Source organism: Bos taurus, chromosome 2 (genome assembly GCF_002263795.3).
Source record: "Bos taurus isolate L1 Dominette 01449 registration number 42190680 breed Hereford chromosome 2, ARS-UCD2.0, whole genome shotgun sequence".
NCBI lineage: Eukaryota > Metazoa > Chordata > Mammalia > Artiodactyla > Bovidae > Bos > Bos taurus.
The window spans coordinates 35,184,513-35,208,454 of record NC_037329.1 but is presented as its reverse complement, the minus strand read 5'-3'; the positions used below and the strand labels follow the sequence as shown (position 1 = coordinate 35,208,454).

Below are 23,942 nucleotides of genomic sequence, written 5' to 3'. Positions count from 1 at the left end.
AGGAGTATTTGACATTAGGAATAAGAAAGTGTGTTGCATGGTATAAAAATATTGTATCTGGTTTTAAACTTTTATCATATTATACATTTACAGTCACATCCTAAACTTCTTGGGAATGCCTAGAAATGGAGATCTGGAAATCTCTGAAACCTTATTTATTTTCTCACTGGAGTTCTCTCAATTACTTCTAATAAAACAAGTTGTGACTTGGCAAGCATTGGCCCAACAGCCTCTAGCTGTCCTTAGGGAAATTAAAAGCCGGGGTTTGAAGAGTTCTGTGCCAGTGATCAAGAGCACAGAATATAGCTTATTATTATGTAGACTTTTGCCTGTTCCCATTTATCACTGGTAATATTCTCAAGGCTAAATATGACTGCCCAGCAATTTAAACTGCAGTTTAAGAGGAGGAAATAGGCCTTTTTGTGAAAAAGGTCATCTGTCTCCTGAAGTTTCATTCTCTTTTCATAGATGAGCTCTGTCCTTTCATAGTGATTGTGATTTAGTAAATGACTCAGAGTTGTTGGAGGGGCCCCTAATCTGTTAACTCATGAAATTTTAACTACTTTTTCAAGAAAAACTTTGCCTTTTGTGAATCTGGTACGGCCTGTGACATCTCTTACACTGTTGTCTTCGGGATGGAGGGACTTTTTTTCAAACTTTATAAGTTAAAACCAGAAAATAGGTAGAAACTGTTCTATTCCTGTGAAAGATGATTACTAATACTATTTCATTATCATAAGTTTGGTAGAGTAGACTAGAAAGACTTAAGAAAAATCACACATTCAAACGCTCTACCAGAAAGCTATTTTTCTCGTTATTTAACAGTATATAAGGGTTAACACAGCAGAGCACTAGACAATATTCCCGCCTGTATTTTGGTTTGTATTTGGGAGAAAGAAAGGTGTATATCTTGTGACACAAAGTGGTACAGTAGTGAGTTTTGCTTCTTTCTCTCTCCACTGTTTTCTTTTAAAACAATGTAGAGGTTTTGTTTATTTTTTGGTAGAAAGATTTTGGCCTGGTTGACTGTCAGCCAGTGTCAGAGGACATTAAAAACAGGACTTTAAGAATAGTAGCTGGATGGAAGGCTTACTTAGCCATCATTTCTTCCTTTAGATTTCGTTAGCACTCAGTTGGTACATTTTTTCCTGCCTTATTGTTAATTATGTCTCTGTTCGCACTTTTGTCCAAAATTAAATTCAGTATCCTCTCCTGTCTCTCAGTTTTTCTTCCTATTTCTCTGTGGCTGACTGGCATTGCTGTTTGCCCTATATTTTGAAAAATATGGCTGGCCAGACACCTTTGACAAAATAAACCGGTTACTTTGCTTATTAAAATACAGATGCTAGGACTCCTTCCCAGGCCAACTCTCTCAGAGTTGCTGAATGCTTCCTTCTTGTCTGTTGTACACATCCAGTTGGCCAGTGAATCCTGTTAAATTTGCCTTTTAAATGTCTCTTGAATCCATTTATCTTTCATTTCCCTTACTCTAGTTCAAGCCCTTAGCTTTTACCAGAATACAACAATGGTTTGCTATGGATATACTCACTTTGTCTCCCTCATTAGTTTGTATTCTGCTGGTATCCGTTTTATCTTTCTAAAACATATTCATCTCTTGCTTGAAAATTCCTTAATGTCAGCAGGTTAAAATTAGAGTGACATTCAAGGTCTCTTGCAGTCTGGCCATATCTAAGTCTGCTGTGTACAGTTCATGTAGTTAGTACACTCTGCAACTGCCGGGTGCTTCATTCCAGTTATGGTCTACATGATTGGGACCCATAGGGTTTTTTCAGTGCAGGACAGTCATATGTGGTGGCCCCAACTATCCTGTCTCAGCACCCTGACCTCTCCATCCTTCCTGTATACATACCTCACTTGCGTAAATATTGTACTCACCACCAGTCCCTAAATGCACTATACTAGTGATGGCACCCCACTCCAGTACTCTTGCCTGGGGAATCCCATGGAAGGAGGATCCTGGTGGGCTGCAGTCCATGGGGTCACAAAGAGTCGGACACGACTGAGCGACTACACTTTCACTTTTCACTCTCATGCATTGGAGAAGGAAATGGCAAGCCACTCCAGTGTTCTTGCCTGGAGAATCCCAGGGATGGGGGAGCCTGGTGGGCTGCCGTCTGTGGGGTCGCACAGAGTCGGACACGACTGAAGCGACTTAGCAGCAGCAGCAGAAGTGATTTCTCAGAGCGTCTACTTTTTCAGAGTGAATGTTCGTTCTCCTTTCATTCTACTTGTTGAAATCATTCTCGTATTTCAGGGCCCAGTATAAGTGTCAGATCCTCTGTGAAGCCTTCCACAATTCTCTCCTTTTAATTGTTCCTTCTATTATACCTTTTTACTGCTTACACTTTTACTTAACAGTTCTTTTCTTCTTCCTTTGAGATAAAACCTAGGTACAGTGAAATGCACAAATCTGGAGTGGACCTTTGGGTGAGCTCATGTATTTTTACCTTACTAAATTATAAGCTCTAATTAGAGAAAAAGGCAAAGACTATATAAGTTTGTCTCTTTCCCATGGAAAAAAAAGGGAACCTACTGTGTCTTCAGTGCTGGGTCAGTCTTGAATGTGATTCCAGTTGGGATACAGCTCAGCTTCTCTTTTAAGAACTCCCCAATGGCAGTGGCTTAAACCAATAAGACGGATATTTTATTTCTCTTGTGTATGACAGTTCAAAGTATAAGATGTCCAGAGTCAATACAGCAGCTCCACAGGGTCAAGGACCTAGGCGTCTTTATTCCTGTCGTTCCACATCCCGTTGTTGTTCCACCATCCGGAAGTATTGCCCTCACCACAATGTTTCGGGTGACTCACACAATAAAGGAAAAGGAAAGGGGGGAAAAAAGAGAGCTTGTCTTGGAAGTTACACTCACTGGCCTATGACCAGAACATAGTCACATGACCACATCAGCTAAAATTCAGGAATACTAGAAGAGCAGAGAATGGATATTGAGAAACAGTTAACAGATATGTTTCACATATGATCTCAGTCTTCACAATAAACCTACAAACTATATATAAAAAACTAATACTCAGAGAAACTAAGTAAATAGCCAGAAAAATTGCAGGTCTGAGATCTGAATTCAAAGCCTGTACTTTCTTTTCCATTCTACCTAGTAAAGTGTATTTCATGGCTGCAGTCACCATCTGCAGTGATTTTGGAGTCCAAGAAAATAAAGTCTGTCATTGTTTCCATTGTTTCCCCATCTATTTGCCATGAAGTGATGGGACTGGATGCTATAATCTTAGTTTTCTGAATGTTGAGTTTTAAGCCAACTTTTTCACTCTCCTCTTTCACTTTCATCAAGAGGCTCTTTAGTTCATCTTCGCTTTCTGCCGTTAAGTGTGGTGTCATCTGCATATCTGAGGTTATTGATATTTCTCCGGGCACTGTTGATTGCAGCTTGTGCTTCATCAAACCTGGCATTTTGCATAATGTGCTCTGCATATAAGTTAAATAAACAGGGTGACAGTATACAGCCTTGATGTACTCCTTTCCCAATTTGGAGCCAGTCCATTGTTTCATGTCCAGTTCTAACTGTTGCTTCTTGACCTGCATACAGGTTTCTCAGGAAGCAGGTAAAGTAGTCTGGTATTCCTATCTCTTTAAGAATTTTCCACAGTTTGTTGTGATCCACACAGTCAAAGGCTTTAGTGCACTCATTGAAGCAGAAGTAGATATTTTCTCTGGAATTCTCTTGCTTTTTCTAAGATCCAGTAGATGTTGGCAGTTTGATCTGGGTTCCTCTGTCTTTTCTAAATCCAGCTTGAACATCTGGAAGTTCTCCATTCATATACTATTGAAGCCTCGGTTGGATAATTTTGAGCATTACTCTGCTAGCGTGTGAATTGAGTACAATTGTGTGGTAGTTGAACATTCTTTGGCATTGCCTTTCTTTGGGATTGGAATGAAAGCTGACCTTTTCCAGTCTTGTGGACACTGCTGAGATTTCCAAATTTGCTGGCATATTGAGTGCAGCACTTTAACAGCATCATCTTTTAGGATTTGAAGTAGCTCAGCTGGAATTCTGTCACCTCCACTAGCTTTGTTTGTAGTGATGCTTCCTAAGGCCCACTTGACTTCCCATTCCAGGATGTCTGGCTCTAGGTGAGTGAGCACACCATCGTGATTATCTGAGTCATTAAGATCTCTTTTGTATGGCTCTTCTGTGCATTCTTGGCACCTCTTCTTAATATCTTCTGCTTCTGTTAGGTCCATAACATTTCTGTCTTTTATTGTGTCCATCTTTGTACGAAATATTCCCTTGATGTCTCTAATTTTCTTGAAGAGATCACTAGCCTTTCCCATTCTATTGTTTTCCTCTATTTCTTTGCGTTGATCACTTAGGAAGGCTTTCTTATCTGTCATTGCTATTATTTGGAACTCTGCATCAAATGGATATGTTTCTCCTTTTCTCCTTTGCCTTTTGCTTCTATTCTCAGATATTTGTAAGGCCTCCTCAGACAACCATTTTTTTTTGCATTTCTTTTTCTTGGGGATGGTTTTGATCACCGCCTCCTGTACAATGTCATGAACCTCCATCCACAGTTCTTCAGGCCCTGTGTCTATCAGATCTAATCCCCTGAGTCTATTTGTCAGTTCCACTGTGTAATCGTAAGGGATTTGGTTTTAGGTCATACCTGAATTGTCTAGTGGTTTTCCCTACTTTCTTCAACTTAAGTCTGAATTTTGTAATGAGGAGTTCATGATCTGAGCCACACTCAGCTCCTGGTGGTGTTTTTTCTGACTGTATAGAGCTTCTCCATCTTTGGCTGCAAGGAATAGAATCAATCTGATTTTGGTATTGACCATCTTGTATTGATATCTTTAACCCCTTCATTTTAAAAGCAAGGAAAATCGAGGTCCAGAGGAGGCAGGACTTGCCCTTGATGTCAAAACCACCATTGCTTCATCTCAAGTTTCGTAGGACAAACACTAGCCTAGGTCATCATTTCTCTAAGTAACTGTCAGTGGTATACTTAACAGTTGTCTCAGGTTTGCAGAGTTGTTCTGATCTGGAAGTTCAGGCTAGACAATGCACAAGAAATACATATAATCCTGGCCTGTTTTAGTGACAAATGAGTGTTATATAGCACTAAAAACGTCTTTATAGCTACCAGGAACCTGTTTTAGAAAGGATGACTGCTATTTGATAGTCATTAAAAGGAATGGGTGAAATCATTCCTACTTATAATTCAGAACCCAAATCAGATGACATCTACCTCTCAAAGCCTTTCCTAAACCTCATAAATATTAGATGTGAGCATTCTGCTTTCCGAACTCTAGCCTTTAGATATATTCAGGTACTCATATATATTCTTTAAATTACAGCTAGTGGTGTCTTCATGGGGGTGGGTTTCGTGTCTGTTTTGTTATCACAGTGGTGAGAACATCAGTGGTGCCAAGCCCAGGCTTTGTTTTTTGTTTTATTGAATGAAATATCCATCATGGCATCCTGGGAGAATATTTTGCAGCTGTAGTAAGCAATCCTTGAACTAAGATTTTCAGAAACTTAGTCCTAGTCACCTCAGTTATAGCTTTGTAGCTATACGTGGGTCATTTAACTCCTCTGAGCCTTGTCAGTCAAATTGAAATATGAGTAATAAGAAATGAAGAACTGGTGGGAAAAAACTTCGTAAAAGGCACGTAAAACTAAGGTGGCACTATCCCTAAAGCTCCTTGCTGCATCCCGCACAGTGCCTTACGTGCATTCAGCAAACACGTGCTTTACTTTTTCTCATTTAATTGGATAGTAATGGTATATATTTTATAAAATTAAAATTTGGCCCTTGTAGTCGATACATCTTTGTTGGAGCTGGGAAATTTTACCAAGGGAAAATAAAATTATCACCCTTGTGCACGCTGACTTTCCTACTCCAGGACACTTTCATTATGCACCAAGGATCAATGAAAAGAGAAAGCAGCCTGATGCCCATGAGTTTTCTTAGTGCTTCCTCCTGGGCGAGCACCTGCTGGACCTGGAAGGTAGAACAGGAACTTGCTGCCCTCTCCATTTCCATCTTACAGGAAGTACCCAAAGGAAAAAAGGAAATACTGTCAGAGTAATAGAGGTGGATATGACAAGACTACCTTGGCTTCAAGAGGATTGCCCTATGCTTTGTGTTTTGCCCACCCAGCTATAGTGTTGGGCATCAGTGAGTTAATCTCTTCCAGGTGTAAGTATAAGGAAACCAGCAAACCATACCCAGAAATAAATTAACACAGAAGGCTTTCCTGAAAATACATTTAAAAGAGTGAAGCCATAACTAAAAAGAGTGTTTCCACGGCAGCTCTAGCTTGGACCTTCTGGATTTGGGGGGTGGTAGTGGCTATTAGGGGCTTCCCTGGTAGTTCAGACAGTAAAGAATCCGCCTGCAGTGTGGGAGACCTGGGTTCAGTCCTTGGGTTGGGAAGATCCCCTGAAGGAGGGCATGGCAGCCTACTCCAGTATTCTAATCTAGAGAATCCCCACAGACAGAGGAACTTGGGGGGCTACAGTCCATGGGGTCACCAAGAATTGGACATGACTAAGCGACTAAGCACAGCACAGTGGCCATTAGATTTGAGTTTGGACATGTTTATTATAAATAAAACCATTTCCTTGGAGTCCAGCAACTTTAAGGGATACCCAAATGTAATTGAAATGTGACTATCTCTTGAATTGTGAAATTAATTTTATACTTAACAAATGCTTAAAAAAATAGAGGAACAAGTGGCTTTAAAGTTCAGGGTGTTAATATTTGAAATCTGTCCAGTTTAACTAGCTGGGTTCCAGAGACTGTTTCCTTTTTCTCTAGTCAGTGTCACTGATCTGACACCCAATTTTCTTCTTGGCTGTGAGATAGGAATTAAATGTATCATTTATTTAGTTGTATTGACCTGAATCATATCTCCCCAGCATACATTCTTACTTCAGGAAATAGAATGTGGAATTTACTCAGTAACTCTTCGTCGTGACGTTTGTGTGATCTAATTCAAGGACCTTAAATGAAGACTCCACATGATTTACTTGCATATGATGCAGCTATTTTTAGTACTGTATTTACATTTTTAAAAACAAGAATGCACCTTCTTGATGGAACAGACATGCATTTTTCGATTCACAGACGCAAGAGGTGTGTAACAAAGAAGTTTCTTAGAAATCAAATCCAAACATCTTTTTTGTTTGAAGGGAGAGAAACTTGAGTCCAAAAAGATTTAGTAGCCCTGAACTAAGGTCCCACGGTCAGTCAGTGACGGAATAAAACAAGAAACTAGATGAGTTCCCAGTTCAAGATTCTTGTTTGTCCCAGATTTTAAAATATAAGTGTGGTTTACATTGACAGTTTATTATGACATCTGCAGTTTGTTAAGACAGTTTTAGGCAATCAAGCCACATAACTACTTAAATTGTCTGATTTCTGTATGAGTGTATTATAGTATACTATACTCCCTATAGCTCCCTACCCTTATTTTTCTTTTCCTGCTCATATACTTACTTTTAATCTCATGTGCTTTTTAAAGCCACCCTAAATCCTTTTTTGAATGATAATAGTATCTAAATAAATACTCAAAATGAAGCTTTGTGCTAATGCTTATTACTCTGTTTCCATAGTGTCTGTGGTATGTTAAGAGATCCTGGCAATGTTAATTAATTATCTTAACAGTATTTCATCTTTTCCATCTATCAGAGGTAGCAGTAAAAACAGACTTCTAACTGGAATGCCTAAAAAAGTATCACTTTCATTGCTTCAGGGCTTCCCTAGTGGCTCAGATGGTAAAGTGTCTGCTTGCAATGCGAGAGACCTGGGTTTGATCCCTGGGTCAGGAAGATCCCCTGGAGAAGGAAATGGCAACCCACTCCAGTACTCTTGCCTGGAAAATTCCATGGACTGAGGAGCCTGGTAGGCTGCAGTCCATGGGTTCGCGAAGAGTCGGACACAACTGAGCGACTTCACTTACTTCAGTCACTTCATTCTTTCACAAGGTAAAAACACTGTGATCCCCATAATGTTGTTGTTCAGTCGCCAAGTCATGTCCGCAACTCTTCATGACCCCATGGACTGCAGCACTCCAGGCTTCCCTTTCCATCACCATCTCCTGGAATTTGCCAAAGTTCGTGTCCATTGAGTCAGTGATGACTTCCAGACATCTCATCCTCTGTCGTCTTCTTCTGCCTCCAATCTTTCCCAGCATCAGGGTCTTTTCAAATGAGTCAGTTCTTCACATCAGGTGGCCAAAGTATTGCAGCTTCAGCTTCAGCATCAGTCCTTCCAATGAATATTCAGGGTTGATTTCCTTTAAAATTGACTGGTTTGATCTCCTTGCTATCCAAGGGACTCTGAGGAGTCTTCTCCAGCATCGATTCGAAAGCATCAATTCTTTGGCACTCGGCCTTCTTTATTGTCCAGCGCTCACAACCATACATGACTACTGGAGAGACCATAGCCTTGACTATCCAGACCTTTGTCAGCAAAGTGATGTCTTTGCTTTTTAACACACTGCCTAGCTTTGTCATAGCTTTCCTGCCAAGAAGCAGTTGTCTTCTAATTTCATGCCACAGTCACCGGCCACAGTGATTAGAGCCCAAGGAGGTGAAATCTGGCACTGCTTTCACCTTTCGCCTTCTACTTGCCATGAAGTGATGGGGCTGGATTCCGCGATCTTAGTTTTTTTAATATTGAGTCTTAAGCCAGCTTTTTCACTCTCCTCCTTCACCCTTAAGAGGTTCTTTATTTCCTCTTCGCTTTCTGCCATTAAAGTGGTATCATCTGCATATCTGAGGTTGTTGATATTTCTCCCAGCAATCTTGATTCCAGCTTGTAACTCATCTAGCCTGGCATTTCTCATGATGTGCTCTATGTGTAAGTTAAATAAACAAGGTAACAATAAACAGCCTTGTCGTATTCCTTTCTCAATCCTGAACCAGTCAGTTGTTCCATACGAGGTTCTAACTGTTGCTTCCTGACCAGCATACAGGTTTCTCAAGATGGTCTGGTATTCCCATCTCTTGAAGAGTTTCCATAGTTTGATCCCCATAAAAAAATCCTTGAAAATTCTTCTTTAACACGTCTAGAAAATGATGTAGGAGTGTGCTTAGTATCTTACTAAAGACTGGCTGATAGGAGTAAAATATTACCTGGGTACTTAAGGGCATTGTGATGTATGGGTAGCTGGTTTTCAACAAGGATGCCAAGGGCATTCAGTGGGAAGAGAATAGCCTTTTGAACAAATGATGCCAGGACAACTCACCAGCCACATAAACAGAAATGAATCTGGAGCCGTACCTCATACTGTCTTACACAGATTAACTCAATACAAATCAAAGGTCTAAATGTAAAAGCTAAAATTATAAAATTTCTAAAAGAAAATATAGGTGAAAATCTGTGTGATCTTGGTTGGATTAGGCAGGGGTTTCTTAGATATGAAAATCACAAGAACAAAAGAAAAAGATAAATTGGACTTCATCAAAATTAAAACTTTGTCAAAAGACACTATCAAACAAAAAGATAATCTACAGAATGGAAGAAAATATTGGAAATTATATATATGCATGCATATATATATATATATATATATATGAAAGAAGGCAATAGCAACCCATTCCTGTGTTCTTGTCTGGTAAATTCCATGACTCTGGAGCCTAGCAGGCTACAGTTCATAGGGGTCACAAAGAGTCAGACACAACTGAGCATGCATGCACATGTATATATACACACACACGTATGTATGTGTGTGTATATGCCTTCCCAGGTGGCACTAATGGTAAGGAACCCTGCTTCCAGTGCAGGAGACATAGAGATGCAGGTTCGATCTCTGGGTTGGGATGATCCCCTGGAGAAGGGAGGGCATGGCAACCCACTCCAGTATTCTTGCCTGGAGAACTCCATGGATATAGGAGCTTGGCAGGCTACAGTCCATGGGGTTGCAAAGAGTTGGACATGAATGAAATGACTTAGCATGCACATACAGGCACATAATAGGCACATATATGCATATATATTATATATATATACACATGCACATATAAAGTGGACAAAGGATTTGACTAGACATTTGATGTACATATACACACATACACACACATATATATGTGTACATATGTGTGTGTATGCACATATATATGAAAAGTAGGCAAAGAATTTGATTAGACATTTCTCCAAAGAAGATATTCAAATGCCCAATAAGCACTATAAAGATGCTCAACATCAAAACTGTGATGAGCTACCACTTCACATCCCATAGGATCCTAACATATTTTTAAATGGACAATAATTATTGGTGAAAATGTGGAGAAATTGAACTCTTGGGCATTGCTAGTGAAAATATAAAATGATAAAGCTTCTGTGGAAATGGCTGTAATGGTAGTTCCTCAAAAAGTTAAACATAACTGTCATCTGACTCAGCAGTTCTGCTCCTAGGTATATATTTAAGAGAACTGACAACATGTGTTCACACAGATATGTGTGAACAAATTCTAACTTTATTCAAAATAACCAAAAAGTATAAACAACCCAAATATCCATTAATTGAGGAATGGATAAATGTAGTACATCCATAAAATGGAATATTATTCAGACATAAAAAGCAATGAAATACTATTACATGCTACAACATGTTTAAAGATTGGAGATTTTATGCTTCATGAAAAAAGCCAGACACACTGGCATATACTTTATGATTCTAAACATTCAGAATAAGCATATCCCTAGGGTCAGAAAGCAGATTAGTGATTGTCAGGGGTTACAAAGGAGATAGGAATTGGGACTAACTGCTCGTAGGTACAGAGTTTCTTCCTGTGATGATAAAAATATTCTAGGATTAGATTTTGGTGATAGTTGCACAACATTGTGAATACAGAAAACCACAGAAGTGTATACTTTAAAATGGTGAATTTATTTTATATGAATTATATCTTAATGTAAAATATGGAAAGCAGGTATACTCAAAGATGTTATGAAAGAGACTGATATTATGAAGGATTTCCAGTCATAAAGGGTGTGAAATAATTTGGTATCCCCAAAACCCCCTGTGACTGATAGACAATTTTGTCTATTCTGTGGCTTTCAGAGAATTAAGGAAAAGGCTCCGTGGTGTGGTTTTTTACAACTTAACAAGAAAAATCAGTCATTAGGTAGATGATCCTCTGCTCAGAGTCAGGGAATGTCTTTAGAGATATAATGCAAATTGAGATGATAAAACTATATTACCTCCACTGAGGAAATTACCTGTAGTTCAGAAATAGCAGAGAAGTCAGAAAACTAATATAGAGTAGGGGTAAGACTGACGGGGTGTGATTTTCCTTTTTTAATGTACAGTTCAGTGGCAGTTTTCCCTAGATTTTGTGCTAAAATAAGAGCATTTTCACACATTTTAATTGCTGTGTGATAACAACAGTGTGAACTCCATCCACAAACATTTATTATCTACTTAATTTTGCTCTAATTTCAGTATAGCAAGCATTCACCTTATAAGTGGAGGTAACTGTCCATTTAGTAAAAAGAAATCCCTTCTCACATTGCTAAGCCTGTTGTACATTTCTATAATAAAAGATTAATAACAAATGGCCTTTTATATTTTTCCATTTTTAACTTGAATTTATAGAATACCATTTGCAAAGTAGCATCTTTATGAACTGGAACCCTAATTGCTCCTTAAACATTCATAAAGAATATTTCAAAATTGTAGAAGTTAAGGTTTTACAATATTCCAGGATTAAAATATCAGGATTTTATATGAGACTTTTTTGCTTTTATAAAGCTGTTTTATACGGGGACTTTCTTGATGATGCAGTGGTTAAGAATCCTCCTTGCAATAAAGGGTTCATGGGTTCAATCCCTGGTTGGGGAGCTGAGATCCCACATGCCACAGAGCAGCTAAGCCCACACACCGCAATGACTGAAGCCTGTGGCTCGGGAACGCAGACGCTGCAACTAGAGAGTCTGTGTGCTGCAGTGAAAGATCCTGTGTGCTGAGACCAAGACCTGACATGGCCAAAGAAATAAATAAATATACTTGTAAAAACTATAGTACTTGATTCTGTAATGTTCATGATAAACAATACAGAACTGTCTTTGAGGCACATTTTAAAAATGATTTATACTACTTGATAGCTATCTAAATTGTTTGATTATTTTCCAGATCTGTCATTTACTTCATCATTTATAGTGATGCAACAGGACATAGAGGAATGGATAAAAACATTGGCGAGCAACTCAATAAAGCTTATGAAGCCTTTCGACAGGCATGCATGGATAGAGATTCTGCAGTAAAGGAACTACAGCAGAAGGTATGTGGTTTTAGTTGAAAGTTGTTATTTATCCTGGTGAATGGAATTTGAATCTTTTGCAATGGAAAAAATATTTTTAGAACTAAAGAAAGAACTTCTTGAAGAACTAAAACGCAGGGATATATTAACAGATAAAATTTGAAGTTTTTATTTGCTAACTTTTTAAAGAATATTGTGTGACCTATGGAAAGAATTCAAGATAATTGTATTGAGGAAAGATAAGTATGTTATCTTCCATAAATAATTTTTAAGTAAAATGACAAACTAAAAGTCAGAGTATCACTATCTCATCTAGTTTTTTTGTTCATTTTTTTCATATTGTTACTTGGCTGACTGGAAGACTATACAGATTTTAAAATGTCCTGGAACTAAATTTGTTATTAATTTATTCTTTAACTATAAGTTAAAAATAAACTATTATTTCAGTGAAATCTTTAATGTCTTACCAGAAGTTTCAGCTTTTTAAAATACTCCTGTTCACATAAAATTTCTGCTTAGTGTTTTCAGTTTCTAAAGAAAGTAAATTGGAAGAAAAGTATATCCAGGCAAAAATTACCTGGTTAAGTAGTTCCTAGGCATGTCTGTTAATGGTCCTTGATAAGGTTTTCACCAACCTACAGTAAAATGAGAAAAATAAGAATAAGGTAATGAACTTCCTATAATGCTAAATTTATTCCATTTAAAATTCTATCCTTTATTCTGATACTGTTTCTATGTTTCTGTACTATCAGAATAAAGAGCAAAATTTTGTCAACATATCCATTTGTCAAATGATGATCATAGAGTTTTTGTTTTTGTTTTTGTTTCTGCTTAGTTAGTATCATTACTTAGTGTTTTGGGAGTCCCCAGTACACCCAGAGATTCTGCAGTTCTCTAAAAGGATTTACAGGACTTAGTACAACTGTCATATTCAGAGCTAAGGTTTATTACAGAGACTAGTAAAAAAACACAGCCAGATCATTAATGGAAAAAGACACCTGGTGGAGTCTAGAGGAATCCATGTGCAGGTTTCCTATACTCTTTCCCTTCTGTGAGGAGTCATACAGAGTGCACCCTCTCTCCAGCTTCCAGAAGTTCACCCAGCATATATGCAGTGCTTTGGCACAGGGAACTCCATTTGTGACTCAAGAGCTTGGGATATTTTTAAGGCTTGGTTACATAGGCACCCTGTGTCAGAAGGAAAGTAGTTATTCACCATAAATCTCATGGTAGTCTAAGTAGGTTGGCACAGCACTTAGAATCTTATCACTTAAGAAATGTTTTCAAAGATTACATTCCCAGATGCCAGTCAAGAGGCCAGCCTTGCAAATAGGTCTCTCTGAAGATAAATAACTTAAGGCCTGCTATGTTAAATTATTCCTGTAAGGCTGTTGAAAGTAGAGGATCTTATGTTGGTTCTCTCAATTAAAAATTTTTTTTTACTCGTCTGGTATTCTGAAGTCTTAAGAAATATGGTAGCCATGGAGTTCTTAGTTTCCTCCATAAGTATAGAAATACGCAATTCCCTTTCTCCTTTCTATTTGATACAGCTACTGTAAAACTAGTGTTATACCTACTGCACTCCATTTCTCAAAAATTATCATTTTTTTTGTGATTCTCATGTTGATTTACAAAAGAATACTCCCAGTTATGTAGGTAAATTTAATGGTCTAGAGATCTTCAGTAGGGGTGCATAAGAGAAACAGAGATAGGATAATGACAGACACTTTCTCAATTATTGAAGTGAAGTTTAAAATTTGGATTTGTTTTCCTTTCCAATTCATGTATAAGGCATAATCACTTTTTAAAAAGAGTATCAAGAATTCCCACCTTTTATTCTTATTTTCTCATTAGGTTCATTAAGAAACTTCAACAATGCTGTGCCTATTCTAGGAACATTGGGAAATACAGAATAAGGGAATAGGAATATTGAGATATTCTTGGGATAAGACAGAGACAGGTATTTCTCTGTCTCCTGATCTTTCTGCCCTGGCCAGTAATAAGCAACTGAAAACTCGTATAATTCAATCTCTGCCATGGAAGAAACCTTTATTCACTATGGCACTTATCCTAAAGAGGGGAAAGGAAAATATTTTTTATGTTTCTCAAAAATAGAAGAAAAAATGTTAAACTCTAGACATTGAATTTATTTAAGAGACATTATTGAGTGTCTGCTATGTACTGAGCTCTTAATAAGGTTCTGAGAATACTAAAATAAAATATGGTTTATGTCCTTAAGGACTTTCAATAAGTAAAAAAGATCAGTAGTTATTACTGTAGCATGCTAAGTGCTGTAGTAGAGATCTGTACAGGATAACATGTGAGCACAGTGAAGAGGCACTTAACTCACTCTGGGAGGATCAGGTCATAAGCCTACCACTAAGCCCACCCCTTGAGTCAAGATTAGGAGGAGCTGGGCAAATTAGGGAAGATGGATCCTGAAAGCAGGGGAGAAATATATATAGTAAAAACTCAGAAGTGAGGGCAGTACAGGAAAAGCATCTGTGAAGATAGATTAGGGCCTTATCATGATGGTTATAACTAAGTAGTTTTGTACTATATTCTTATTCATTCAAAATATATTGAAGGACTTGATATGTGCTTTAGAAAAGTCTTCCTGACAGTGGGATAGAGGATAGATAGGATAGAGAGTAGTGTGGAATTGGCTCAACAAACATACTGGTGCTAAGCAGTGGTGTAAGATCAGGAGTATAAAAATAAGTGGCAACCATCAATTTGCACTTTATTATATATAAGTATATAATTATATACCTGTGCTTAGTCATGTCCGGTGACCCTTCGAACTGTAGCCTGCCAGGGTCTTCTGTCCATGGAGTTTTCCAGGCAAGAATACTGGAGCAGGTTGCCATTTCCTTCTCCAGGGGATTTTCCTAACCCAGGGATCAAACCTTCATCTCCTGTGTCTCCTGCATTGCAGGCAGATTCTTTACCCCTGAGCCATCGGGGAAGCCCACCTGTTAATATACATACATTACATACATCATGAGAAATGCTGCACTGGGTGAAGCACTAGCTGGAATCAAGATTGGTGGGAGAAATATCAGTAACCTCAGATATGCAGATGACACCACCCTTATGGCAGTAAGCAAAAAGAACTAAAGAACCTCTTGATGAAAGTTAAAGAGGAGAGTGAAAAAGTTGGCTTAAAACCCTGCATTTCTTAAAATTCAGAAAACTTAAGATCATGGCATCTGGTCCCATCAGTTCATGGCGAATAGATGGGGAAACAATGGAAACAGTGACAGACTTTATTTGGGGGGGCTCCAAAATCACTGCAGATGGTGACTGCAGCCATGAAATTAAAAGACGCTTGTTCCTTGGAAGAAAAGTTATGACCAACCTAGACAGCATATTAAAAAGCAGAGACATTACTTTGCCAACAAAGGTCTATCTAGTCAAAGCTACAGTTTTTCCAGTAGTCATGTATGGATGTGAGATTTGGACTATAAAGAATGCTGAGTGCCAAAGAATTGATGCTTTAGAACTGTGGTGTTGGAGAAGACTCTTGAGAGTTCCTTGGACTGCAGGGAGATCCAACCAGTCCATCCTAAAGGAAATCAGTCCTGAATATTCATTGGAAGGACTGATGCTGAAGCTGAAACTCCAATACTTTGGCCACCTGATGCGAAGAACTGACTCATTGGAAAAGAGCCTGATGCTGGGAAAGATTGAAAGCGGGAGGAGAAGGGGATGGCAGAGGATGAGATGGTTGGATGGCATCACTGACTTAATGGACGTGAGTTTGAGTAAGCTCCTGGAGGTGCTGATAGACAAGGAAGCCTGGCATGCTACAGTCCATGGGGTCACAAAGAGTCAGACACAACTGAGTGACTGAACTGAACTGAATATTACATTTCAGTTTACTAAAGAAAAATGAATGGCAATCATTTGGTTACCTCGGGACATACAGGTGAAAATGTCCTGAATTGGAGATTATAGATACAGATTATAGAACAACAATTTCATTATAGTCCCGAGTGTGTACATTTCCGAATTATAATGTGTAGGGTGAAGGGATATTTGAAGAACAGAAAAGGAAGAGGAAGAAAATATGGCCAACTAGTTGGTTGCTAGAGATTCAGAAATAGGTTAAGGAGTTTACTCTGAACATGAAGAAACACACATTCCTCTGAGAATTGGAGGGTACAAGAGAGAAAAATAGCTTCAAAGGAAAATAAGTTTGTATGGAAGAAGTGGAGATGGCAGGAAGTTCAAAGGAATTATCATGTATTACTTATATCTGGAATCCAAAAAAAGTCAAACCTGTAAAAAAAAAAAACAAACAGTAAAATGGTGGTTACTTGGGAGACAGAGAGAGGCAGAGAAGATTGATGTTGTTTAAATTTATAACAAGTAGTAAATAAGCCATGGATATCTAATGCATGTTATAATGATATAAACAGTAATATTGTATAATTATTTAATGTGTTAAGTATGACTACAACAATAGTATTACAAAATAAATGTATCAAAGTAACTCACTATGCACCTTAAACTTACATAATATTATATGTCAAATTTATTCAATTTAAAAAATCAAACAAAAAAAGAGTGGATTTTCTTATGAGAGTCCGTTTTTTTCCTGTGAAATACAAGATAAGATCATCTACTGAGTGAAATGATTTTAGGATTTTAGGATAGTCTGAAAGTGATAATAAAGACTTGAAAGCTTCAGTTAAGTGAGAGAAGAAAAATGTGGCATCCAGCCTTTATCATGAAGTTTTGGTGATGTCAATCAATGTTTGCTGGTTATTCTTTCAGCAGCTTTCTTGATGTAGAAGTAATTGGATGGCCAGATCCAAGATTAAGAGATTGTAGAGTTAAAGTGAAAGAATTTTGGTTAGGTGACCAGAAAGTACATACAAAAGCAATTGAAGTTATGTGCTTTGAGATATAAGCTAAAATCAGAAAGAAGCTAATCCAGGAGGAGTCTAAGACTAAGAACAAAAAGAGGGTTTATGGATGAATTGTTCATGAAGCGAGAGGACAGATACAGAGGGAGTAGAAGAATGTGAGTCCAAAGGATGGATTATTGTCGTTGAGCAAAGATTGATGTTTAGTATCATCTGTTTTCATAATGAGCCATGAAAGTGGATAGCTGGAATGAGATTGAGGAATTCAGGAAACTCTTAAATGAAGACTAGAGCACTTCTCCTAGAATGGTAGTAGATTTAAGAACATTTAGAGTGATATTGTGAAGGAAAGAGCAAAAATTCCTGAATGTAAGGAAGTGACTAGTGTCTTGGAAGATAACTGTTTTGAGGAGAGACTGGTATAATTAAAATACCTTGTGAATAGCTTTTTGCTTAAGTTGAAAGGAATAATGGCCCAGAAGTGGCAATAATGAAGCAAATGACTTACCTTTTTGTTCTCCTGCATCTAACTCCATTGCCCAATCCCTGTTTGACATAACACTAGACAGCTTTATATGAGGGGGTTACAGAGGCATCTATAATTATTAGGAGACAACATAATTATTCCCATTTTAACGTGAGATGCTAGACTTGCTAAAATTCAACTTTATTGGCCATTACATTGAAATAAGTACAATGAAATAAGAGTTTAGAAATTTGATCACATTCATTACTTTTTAAAAAATGAACATTTTTCCAAAACATTTTTGTGAGAAAACATTTATACGTCCTTTTGACATTTTTTGGATTTTATTTTATGGAGCATTTATTTTTTTTAATTATAGACTCAAATGTACCAAGTATAAATCACTAATTTCTCCTTATCTGTCTACTCTCAGAAGTGAGATTGAACTTTGAAAAGTTCAAGCAAGTTAGGTATTCTCCTTTCATAATCTTTAGTAATAAGATATATACACATTCTCAAACTTGTAGTATGAGAAGATAAGAACAAATATCACTTCCAAGATTTTTAGCCTGGATAAATGGAAGATTGATGATACAGGCACAGAAAAAGAGAGTGCTGATTTTGATAAAGGAAGTTACTTGGTTTTATCTGATATTTTGAGTTCAAGAATTAGAAGATCATTGGGGAAAATTATCAGCAGACTATTGAGTTATGGGTCTTTGAAGTAAAGTACCAATTGAAAGTACAAATTTAGGAATCATCTTTGTAGAGATGATACTTGGAGTGATAGGAGAAGGACGTACTAAGAAAGAGGAGCAAAGGAAGAAGGGAAGCAAGAAAATAACCTTGGAGAAGTCGCCTGGCCTTCTGAAAAGGCCCCAGGAGCTGTACTCTGAGTGACCTTGGCTGTGCTTCCGAACGTTAAGCTTAAAATAATTGGTCTGTTGAGTGACATCAGCAAGGTGACAAAGTAGGAAGTTCCAATCCCCTGATTCTCCACAAAAACATCAAATAAACAGACTGAAAAAAATTTTCTAGGAATTTTGGAAATCAGTCTGTGATGTATGGCAACAAAGCAAACACTTAGTCAAAAAAAACCTACCTTGAAAATAGAGAAAATTTAACAGCATTTTACTCACCCTTGACCCACCTCATCCCCAGTATGGCATTGTTCATTTGGAAGGAAGCAGCCTAATTCCTGATTCCCTCAGGAGGGAAGAAAGGAAGAAGCAAAGTGGAACATTTTTGAAACATCCTGGCCAGTCTGTGGACTACCCAAGGGACTGTTTTCTGTCTTAATCTGAATTGAAGCTTGGAGTTGGGAATGACTGCATAGTTTAGGTCTCAGACTGGCAACTGTGGAAAGCAGTGGTGGGCATCATAACATATGGAAACTGCAGGGAGGGGATTGCAGTGAACATGTGGTGCAAGAGATGTGGGAAAAGGAATATAATGGAACATCTGAGGGCCTGAGCAGACACTTCCAAACAGCCAGGAAAAATCAAGAGGGAAAAAATCACAGAGAACCAAACAGGATACATACCCAGAAGGTACTTGAGAAAACCTTAAACCTTTACCCTGGACTAATGTCAAGGTTAAAGGACCTGCTAATTAGTGAAGTCATCCACACGAGGTTGCAGGTCAAACACCCAGTTTTCAACCATAGCAAAGCATTTAAAAAAATGAGAATGTGGCCCTTTCAAAGGAGAAAAATAAATTCCCAGAAACAGCCCCTGAAGAAATACATGCATCAGATTTACTAGACAAAGACTTTCAAAGAATTGTTGTTAACATGCTCAAAGAGCTAATGTAAGGCAGAATCAAAGAGCTTAAGTAAATCAGGAAAGCAATAATATGAACAAAATGAGAAAATAAAAATTTTACCCTAGAGGTTCAAGAATATACTTGAACAAGCAGAGAAAGAATCAGTGAGCTGAAAGGTAATTTGAAAGATTGGAATCCAAGGAACAAAAAGAAAAAAAGAATAACAAAAAGTTAGCAAAGCCTAAGGGAATTACAGGACACTATCAAGTACAGCAATATGCACCATGGGAGAAGAGAGATTCTTTTGAAGAAGTAGATTATTAAATAAAGCTTCTCAAATTTGAGGAACTATATATATATATATATATATATATATATATGCATATATATATATACATCCAAGAAGCTCAACAGACTTCATGTAGGGTAAATCTAAAGAGCCCTACATCAAGACAAATTGTAATCAAACTGTTGAAAGACAGATATAGAATCTGGAAAGCCTCAGGAGGAAAGGGACTCGTGTACAAGGAAGCACCACTAAGGCTGTCAGTGGATTTGTCAACAAAAAGCTTGCAGACCAGAGGGCAATGCTATGTTGTATTTAAGTATTAAAGGGGGGGGAACAACTATTAACCAAGGATTTTATATCTGGCAAGACTGTCCTTCAGAACTGAGGGAGACATTAAAATATTCCTAGACAAACAGAAGTAGAAGGAGTTCATTACCCCTAGACCTGACCTATAAGAAGTTCTAAGGAATGCCCAAGTTGGAGTGGAAAGGTACTAGAGAGTAACTTGAAGCCAGGTGAAAATACAGAACCCTTTGGGAAAGGTAAATAATAGACAAATATAAATATCAGTATTATTGTAATTTTGGTTTGTAGCTCTGCTTTTTATTTTCTACGGCCAGATTTAGAACAAGATATAAAGATAATTTTAAGTCTATATTAATGGGTTTACAATATATAAAGATGTAATTTGTGACATCAGTAACAAAGTGGTGTGCAGAGCTAGAAAATCTGAATAGGCCAATACCTAGTAAAGAAATTGAAGCAGTTACCAAAAAGTTTACAAAAAGAAAGCCCAGGACTTAATGACTTCGCTGGTGCTTTCTACCAAACATTCAAAGAATTAACACCAGTCCTTCTCACACTCTTTCAAAAATTTGATCAAAGTAGAGTATTTCCTAACTCAATTCTATGAGGCCAGCATTACTCTAATTTCAAAGCCAGACAAAGGCACTACAAGAAAACTACAGGCTGATATCCCTTATCAACAGTGATGCAGAAATCCTCAACAAAATACTAGCAAACCAAATTCAACAGTGTGTTAAAAGGATTATACACCTAAACCAGTTATACACCTTATTCCTACATTGCAAGAATGGTCAAATCAGTGAACGTAATACACCACTCTAACAGAATGAAGAGGGGGACAAAAGCACAGGACCATCTCCATTGATGCAGAAGGATTTACAGAACTCAACACCTTTTTTTTAATGTAAAAACACTCAACAAACAGACATTATGTAACTATTACAATATATTAAAGGCTATATGTGACTGTTTATAATAGCCAGGACATGGAAGCAACCTAGATGTCAATCAGCAGACGAATGGATAAGAAAGCTGTGGTACATATACACAATATGTATTCAGCCATTAAAAAGAATACATTTGAATCCGTTCTGATGAGGTGGATGAAACTGGAGCCAATTATACAGAGTGAAGTAAGCCAGAAAGAAAAACACCAATACAGTATACTAACATATATATTTAAAAGCAGAGACATTACTTTGCCAACAAAGGTCCGTCTAGTCAAGGCTATGGTTTTTCCAGTGGTCATGTATGGATGCAAGAGTTGGACTATGAAGAAAGCTGAGCGCCGAAGAATTGATGCTTTTGAATTGTGGTGTTGGAGAAGACTCTTGAGAATCCCTTGGACTGCAAGGAGATCCAACCAGTCCATTCTGAAGATCAGCCCTGGGATTTCTTTGGAAGGAGTGATGCTAAAGCTGAAACTCCAGTACTTTGGCCACCTCATGCGAAGAGTTGACTCATTGGAAAAGACTCTGATGCTGGGAGGGATCGGGGGCAGGAGGAAAAGGGGATGACAGGATGAGATGGCTGAATGGCATCACTGACTCGATGGACGTGAGTTTGAGTGAACTCCGGGAGATGGTGATGGACAGGAAGGCCTGGCGTGCTGCAGTTCATGGGGTCATAAAGAGTCGGACAGAGCTGAGCAACTGAACTGAACTGAACACATATATATGAAATTTAGAAAGGTGGTAGCAATAACCCTATATGCAAGACAGCAAAAGAGACACAGAGGTATAGAACAGTATTTTGGGCTCTGTGGGAGAAGACGAGGGTGGGATGATCTGAGAGAATAGCATTGAAACATGTATATTACATATATATGAAACAGATCGCCAGTCCAAGTTTAATGTATGAGACAGGGTGCTCAGGGCTGGTCCACTGGGATGACCCAGAGGGATGGGATGGAGAGGGAGGTGGGAGGGGGGGTTCAGGATGGGGAACACGTGTACACCCATGGTTGATTCATGTCAATGTATGGCAAAAACTACTACAATATGGTAAAGTAATTAGCCTCCAACTAAAATAAATAAATTTTTAAAAAAAGAAAAAAATCTTGGCTTCTAGTGAACAGCCAGCCACTTGCTTCAGGCTATAAATAACCAGTTTAAAAAGAAATAAATAAAGGCTATGTGTGAGAAAACCGCACCTAACATAATACTCCATGGTGAAAGACTGAAAACTTTATTTTTCTGAGATAAGGAACAAGACAAAGATGTACACGTCCACTACTTTTATTCAACATAGCACTGTAAGCCCTATCTAAAGCAGTCAGGCAAGAAAAATATCTAAATTGGAAAGGGAGAAGAAAAATTATCTCTCTCTGTTTGCCGATTTCTGGATCCTATGTATAGAAAACCCTAAAGATTCCATCAAACTGTTAAAAGTAATAAATTCAGCAAAGTTATAAGATATAAAATAAACACACAAAAATCAACTGCACTGCTATACATTAACATTAAACAAATTTCCTGAAAAGGAAATTAAGAAAATTCCATTTACAATAGTATCAAAATCAATAATATACTTAGGAATCGACTTAACCAGGTAGGCGACAGACTTATACACTGAAAACTACAAAATGTTGCTGAAAGAAATTTTAAAAAGAGGGAGTTCCCTAATGGGTAGAATTCCAAGGTTTCACTGCCATGGCCCAGGTCCAGTCCCAGCTCAGGGAACTGAGATTTCATGAGCTACATGGTGTACTCAAAAAAAGAAAAGAACATTTGGGGGAAAGTCTGTGTTCATGGGTTGGACCCTTACCTTTCACCATATACAAATCAACCTAAACCTGCTCAAAGACCTAAATGCAAGAGCCAGTACTGTAAAGCTCTTAGAAGAAATCATAGGGGAAAGGCTTCATGACATTGGATTTGGGAGAGGGTTCTTAGCTATGGGCTTCCCTCATAGCTCAGTTGTTAAAGAATCCGCCTGCAATGCAGGAGACCCCAGTTTGATTCCTGGGTCAAGAAGATCTGCTGGAAAAGGGATAGGCTACCCACTCCAGTATTCTTGGGCTTCCCTTGTGGCTCAGCTGGTAAAGAATCCGCCTGCAATGCAGGAGACCTGGGTTCGATCCCTGGGTTGGGAAGATCCCCTGGAGAAGGAAAAGGCTACCCACTCCAGTTTTCTGGCCTGGAGAATTCCATGGACTGTATAGTCCATGGGGTCGCAAAGAGTCGGACACTAGTGAGTGACCTTCACTTTCACTTTCTTAGCTATGACACCGGAAGCACAGACAGCAAGAGGAAAATTATTAAGTTGGACTTCATCAAAATTAAAGCCTTTGTGCATCAAAAGACATTATCAATAGAGTGAAAGGCAACCCAAGGAATGTGGGGAGATAATTGCAAAAATGTATCTGATGAAGGGTTGATACTTAGAGTGTATAAAGAACTATGCTCAAAAACAACAAAAAACAACCTAATTAAAAAATCAACCAAGGACATGAATAGACATTCTCCAAAGAAGTTATACAAATGACCAATAAGCACATGAAAAGATGCTCAACATCATTTTTCAATCACTCAGCCATCGAGTCCAGCTCTTTACGATGCTAATGACTGTGGTCCGCCAGGCTGCTCTGTCCGTGAGACTTTCCAGGCATGAATACTAGAGTAGGTTGCCATTTCTTCCTCCAGGGGCTCTTCCCAACCCAGGGATTGAACCTGTGTCTCCTGCATTGGCAGGCAGATTCTTTATACCACTGAGTCACCCTGGAAAGTGAAAGTGAAAGTTGCTTGGTCGTGTCCGACTCTTTGCGACCCCATGGACTATGCAATCCAATGGAATTCTCCAGGAGAATTGGTCCAATCCATGGAATTGTATATGGTGAAAGGTAAGGGTCCAACCCATGAACACAATCCAATTCCATGGTCCAATCCATGGAATTCTCCAAGCCAGAAAACTGGAGTAGGTAGCCTTTTCCTTCTCCAGGGGATCTTTCCAAGCCAGGGATTGAACCCAGGTCTCCCAC

General features: G+C 38.2%; 1 protein-coding gene across 8 annotated transcripts in view; it reads left to right on the top strand.

The window, feature by feature from the left end:
- Positions 1 to 23,942, top strand: part of TANK (TRAF family member associated NFKB activator) — a 96,138-nt gene that overhangs the window by 31,057 nt on the left and 41,139 nt on the right. For all 8 annotated transcript variants that reach the window (NM_001192264.1, XM_005202471.5, XM_024976823.2 and 5 more), the window contains exon 2: positions 12,138 to 12,285. In NM_001192264.1, the coding sequence (NP_001179193.1) occupies positions 12,187 to 12,285 (99 nt within the window). In that variant the 5' untranslated portion in view covers positions 12,138 to 12,186. The remainder of the gene's footprint in view (positions 1 to 12,137; positions 12,286 to 23,942) is intronic.